The sequence below is a fragment of the Asparagus officinalis genome, chromosome 4, assembly GCF_001876935.1.
Source record: "Asparagus officinalis chromosome 4, Aspof.V1, whole genome shotgun sequence".
NCBI lineage: Eukaryota > Viridiplantae > Streptophyta > Magnoliopsida > Asparagales > Asparagaceae > Asparagus > Asparagus officinalis.
In genome coordinates this window covers 42,335,390-42,340,731 of record NC_033797.1, presented here as the reverse complement: position 1 = coordinate 42,340,731, position 5,342 = coordinate 42,335,390, and the positions used below count along the sequence as shown (strand labels likewise).

The following is a 5,342-nucleotide window of genomic DNA, read 5'->3' as shown; positions in this document are numbered from 1 at the left end:
GATGACTGGAACATGGGATTGACACTTTGGGGAAAGCCAATGCTTGCAGGGAACGCATGAGATGTTGCTGGGGCCATTGGATTATTCTGATCGGCGGATGATTTTTCACCCATTGCCTATAGTTCAACAAATTCAGATGCAAAAAGGTCATATGCGAGTCATAACAAGTAATGACAAAGTGGAAAGTATCCTATGATTGCAACAGATCAGTTAACAACATCAGACAAGTACAGATCTCATATGTAATAGATGACATTACAAGCATGTAGTAAGAAAGCTAGCAAGTAATAAATTACAAACATACAAGCACCCGGCAAATGATAGGACAGCAACAGATACTAAGTGAATCATAAATAGATATAGTCACAAAACAGAACTTTAGTCTCCAAGATTTCTCTTTAATAAGGTACACGACCAACTAAGGTAAATTACTTATAAAAACCTCAGGACTACGGTAGCAAATCACAAGGCAGACTCGTGAGTATCACCATGCCGATATTTACTACAATAATCAATCCACATGTCCATTGCGATTTGATCTCTACGAGACCTCCACTCATCCTTTGAGGCGTTCAGTTCTCTTACTGTCTGGGACTGCGTGAAATCCATAACGTTGCTTTCTTCATTGATTTCCTCTTCGCCGTCCTCCTCTTCAATGTCAGTGGTCTTATTGAGCAATTCATCCTCTGGGTCAACTGTTGCAATGTAGTTATGGAGAACCGTGCACGCCAGAACGATATCAACTTGTGCGGGGAAAGGGTAATGGGGTTTTGATGTGAGAATCTTGAAACGGTTCTTCAATATACCGAAGGTAGCTTCAATCTTTGACCTCAAAGATGAATGTCTAAGATTGAATAGCTCCCTCCTATTTTGAGGTGTTCTCCCCGTAAATTCCTTTAGATGATAACGAACACCACGATATGGGGATATGAAACCCGGCTGGGTTGTGTAGCCCGCATCACACAAGTAATATTTTCCTACACATTACACAGTTTCGTATTAAGATCTGTATAATGGAATAATTATTGAGGAATTTCAATTTGAGTTAACAAGAATTTTACCAGGGTACACCCGTAAGCCATATGGTTGTGGTCTAGACAGAGCATCCTGAAGGATTCTATAGTCGTTAGCCGACCCCTCCCACCCAGCTAAAACATAAGTGAACAGTTTGTTTGGTGTACAAGCCGCGAGAATATTTTGTGTGACACCTTTTCGCCCTCTGAAACGCGATACAAGTGTAGCAGGTAACATAGCATCCACATGTGTCCCATCTATCATACCTACGCAGTCCTATGGAGTACAACTTACTACGTTAAAGTAATTTATGATTTGTTTAAAGAATTGATTTGGAAAAATGGTAGAGTGGGTGATATACCTTGAAAAATGGATAAAATGATGGGTTGCTTAGGATCTCTGGAGGTACTTCATTCGGTGCTTGTTTCATAAATCGGCCTTGTATGCACGAAATAGCTTGCAGCACTCTATTGAAGTATTTACTGACTGTATCCCCTGATCTTATGAACTGTGTTCTCATCGTCCGATTTTTAGATTTATGTCCCAAAATATTCAAAGTTATGGCAAGTTGCTCCTCAACTGTTACATTCCTTGAGTCCTTTAAGAGATCGAGTTTCCTCATTAACGATGCTAGTTTCATAAATGCAGCCGGGCGCATTCTAACAAAGTTTTGACAGCTATCACTATAACCGTGAAATATTCGTCTCATCAAATCAGCCCTAGTCTTTTCCCTCCTTAAGTTCTCCTCACTTGGACCAGACCGTATTGATCTACGGGGACGTTTGATGCTCCCCAAAAATGTAAAAATTATTACCATGACTGAAAATGCAGCACCAACACACATTCTTTTTACAACCTCTTCATCATCAAAATCACCATCCATCTATAATATTTAGGACGCAGTTAAAATAGGTAAATAAAAATCCACATAAATCTTTCACTAACATTCTCCTTTTATTTAGACAGGGCTGGGGTCTTTTAAATAACAGTCTAGAGTACACAAATGTAAAAATTATGTGATTTGAACAACCTTAGAGAGAGAAACGACTGATTAAACAGGTTATGTAATACAAGCAGCTACTTGGAAAATTCCCAATTAACTTAAATTATCATGTATAAGACAAGCTTTCAGGTAGTGGATATAGACATGGTCACGTTGCAATGAACGAAAAAATTAGAGACAGAGCATTGGAGACGCGAAGAGCACGGTAATAATTAGCTCTTTGATGAACGAAAAAGATGCAGTTGCAATGAACAAAAAAAACCCTAAAAATCACAAGGTTAAATTTTAAACTCTTAAAACTTGATGCATGTTACTTATTTAAGGATCTGAGCTCTCTGATGAAGGGATATCTTAAGGTAAAATCGGAGCTGACCTCAAGCAGTGGAACCTGATGGAATCCCCCTTCAAGGACCAAAAAGTCTACCGGATCAGGTGTAGATCAGGCCAAGCCGCTCAAATGGAAGAAGGTAAGAAGCAGAAATCACCCGAAATCCCCACCGTCGCTGCTGGATCTGGCTAGGATAACACAAACAACCCATGAATGGTCGCTGAGGGCTCATTACCCAGATTTTTCTTCCCCCGACTTACAAAAAATTAGAGTCAGAGCATTGGAGACGAGAAGAGGCGGAGCAATGGGGAAGACTGAAGAGAACGAAGGGGCGGTGAAGATGACCTAACATTTCCCACTTTTCTCTTCCCCAGGCTCGGAAGAAAACCCAAGTGATTTTTTAATGCCGTCGCTTCACATTTCCCAGCTGTTTTCAGGCCAAAACCAGCTGAAAACAAAATTGGCAAAAGTCCTACGTGGAAGGGGTTTGCAAGGGTACATTTCTCTAAACACGATAGTGAAACGAACAGGTGAAATGGAAATCACCCGAAACCACTTTCCTATGTGGCATCAAAATTTGTTTTCATTTCCCAGTTTTCCAAGTTTTTTTGGGCCAAACGAACAGGCCCTAAATGTACACTTTCATATATTTAATTAGTTTGATGTTTTGAAATTAGTTCCCCAGTTACTTAATAAGTGTTTTGAAATTGGTGTTTCTGGTTAGCAATTAGTTGAATGATTGGAGGACTAATTTCAAAATTTGAAGATTGGGAGGACTAATTTGGAAACATTTAAAGATTTGGGGAACTAATATCAAAATATCAAGATTTGGCTGACTAATTTGAAAATATGAAAGATTTGAGGGGAAAAAGAACCCTATTTCTTATATCCCGCTACTTTTCTAATTTTTTGAGGTTTTGATAGCTGCCTAGTTACAAAAATAGATGCTAAATATAATTCTTCAAAGTAAAGCGAGGGGGGCTATTGTATCCACATTGATTGTTCGTCTGGTGTTTTACAGATGTTGGGGGTTTAGATTTATGACACATTGCCTCTACCGGCGATGTACTAAGAGCTTTGATACATGGACCCAAAATATAGGACCAACAGGGGGGACATGTGAGATGTCCCTCTCATATTACATAATGAGTTGGTCATCATTGCAATAAGAGGAGGGACACCTCACCCGTCTCCCTATTGTCTCCCTATCGGTCTCATATTTTGCGTCAGTAGGGAATTTTCCATGTACTAATTAACAATATTTTATAGATATACCGGTATGTTTACTCCGCTTAAATTGTCATTGAGCTTTTGTACGGACCACATGTAAATTACGCACAAACTGAAGCGGAACCTACGACAGGACCACAGTATTTGTGTGAGAAATTGGTAGGGGGGGGGGGCGGGCGGGGGGGGGGGCTTCGGGGGCACGGGCGGGGGGGGGCGGGGGGGGGGTGGATTCGCTGGACATTGCGGCCTCTCCGAACATCCATGTATGGGAACTCTCGAACGTGCGACTTCCAACGCATTCAGGTGACGTGGCATCTGAGCACTGCAGCCTTTTGCAAATTGCAAGGGTTTCTTTTTGTTAGGATAAGCTAATCTTATTAGCACGAGCATATCATACAAGATCAGGCTGAGGTTTAAAGTTCCAATCAGAGCATTATTTTAAGTGCAACTTTAGTAGTTAGTTACTTGATTAGTGCTTTCAAATGTACTTAGCGTCGCCGAAAGGACACTTCTTTCGATTTGGCAAAGGTATTTGATTAATATTTTGATGCCTACACCTGGATGGAGGAATATTATTTATACACAGAGGCAAGGGGCGGTTGCGTTTCCTTTTTCTTCTGGTTTTTTCCCCCCCTCCTCTTTCTTCTTCTTTTTTATTTTCCTGAGCATGTGATGTTTTTTAATACATTCTTTATGAAAGAATTTCTAGGTGGACGTATAGATGAAGTATTATTCTTGATGCGTGTACGTGGACTGTAACTTTTTTGCTTTTTTTAGGAGTTAATATATAGAGGATTAATTATGTACTTTTTATTGGAAGAAAAAGCACCCATGTGCGTTTGTCATGGATAAATGTTTTTTTAGATAGATCACAGGGATTTGGCTCCGGATCCTCTCCAAAACTAGTAAAGAGATTGCTACATTCTATATAAACCGTTAATTATTTAATGGTCTCTCCACTACTTTTTAATAACAGAGAAAATCGGAATCCAAAAAAGTACAATAAACAGGGGTAGATCCACCTTATGCCAATTTACTACATGAGCCCACCCGACCATACAAAGAAGTTACAATCAAAAACCCATTAGTCAATGCTATATTGATAGATTGTTGGGATTTTTAGAACTCGTAAATAATCCTCAAAACACAATATGCATCAAGGAAAATTAAAGAGAATTAATATTAATGTGGTAAACTCTCCGATTGTAAACTATGGGATCAAAATCAATCTATTATTACCAACAAAACTATAATTTTTAGGACGGACAAAGGCTGTACAACTTTTTTCACTCTCACACTATTTTTGGACCTGCATATTACAACCTCTGTTGACTCTAAATTATAAATAGTAATGTCTCTATTTCTTCTATTACTTTGAGAAAAAAAAGCATACACCTAGACTAGAGCGTCTTAGTCATAAAAAATCCTAGTTTGCCCTAACTTGGTCTTCTACGAAAACTAGTAGGATTGTCAAGTATTAGTCTTCAAGCATGGTTCTGACTTGGAGTTTAAATCGGTACGTAATAAGTGTAACATAATTGATAGGGTATTTGATATTGCACTTGCATTCAGTTGCCATTATGTTACTAACAATGTATTTTAGGGTCTTCATGTGATTATGCACTTAGATTTGATAGTGTTGCTCATGATACGATTATATATTTTTCAGAATATAAAAACTCATCGAAAATAATTGTGACTTTTTTATTACTAATAATGTAGTGGAACCATTGTTACAGAAATCTTGAATCTGCCGTTGGCAATAAA

The 5,342-nt window shown here is 38.7% G+C and overlaps 1 protein-coding gene across 1 annotated transcript; it reads right to left on the bottom strand.

The window, feature by feature from the left end:
* Positions 463-1,897, bottom strand: LOC109838575. Its single transcript, XM_020407012.1, has 3 exons — positions 1,376-1,897; positions 1,062-1,290; positions 463-977 (listed from the first exon to the last, which is right to left on the bottom strand). The coding sequence occupies exons 1-3, from the start codon at positions 1,895-1,897 to the stop codon at positions 463-465; spliced, it is 1,266 nt and encodes a 421-aa protein (XP_020262601.1).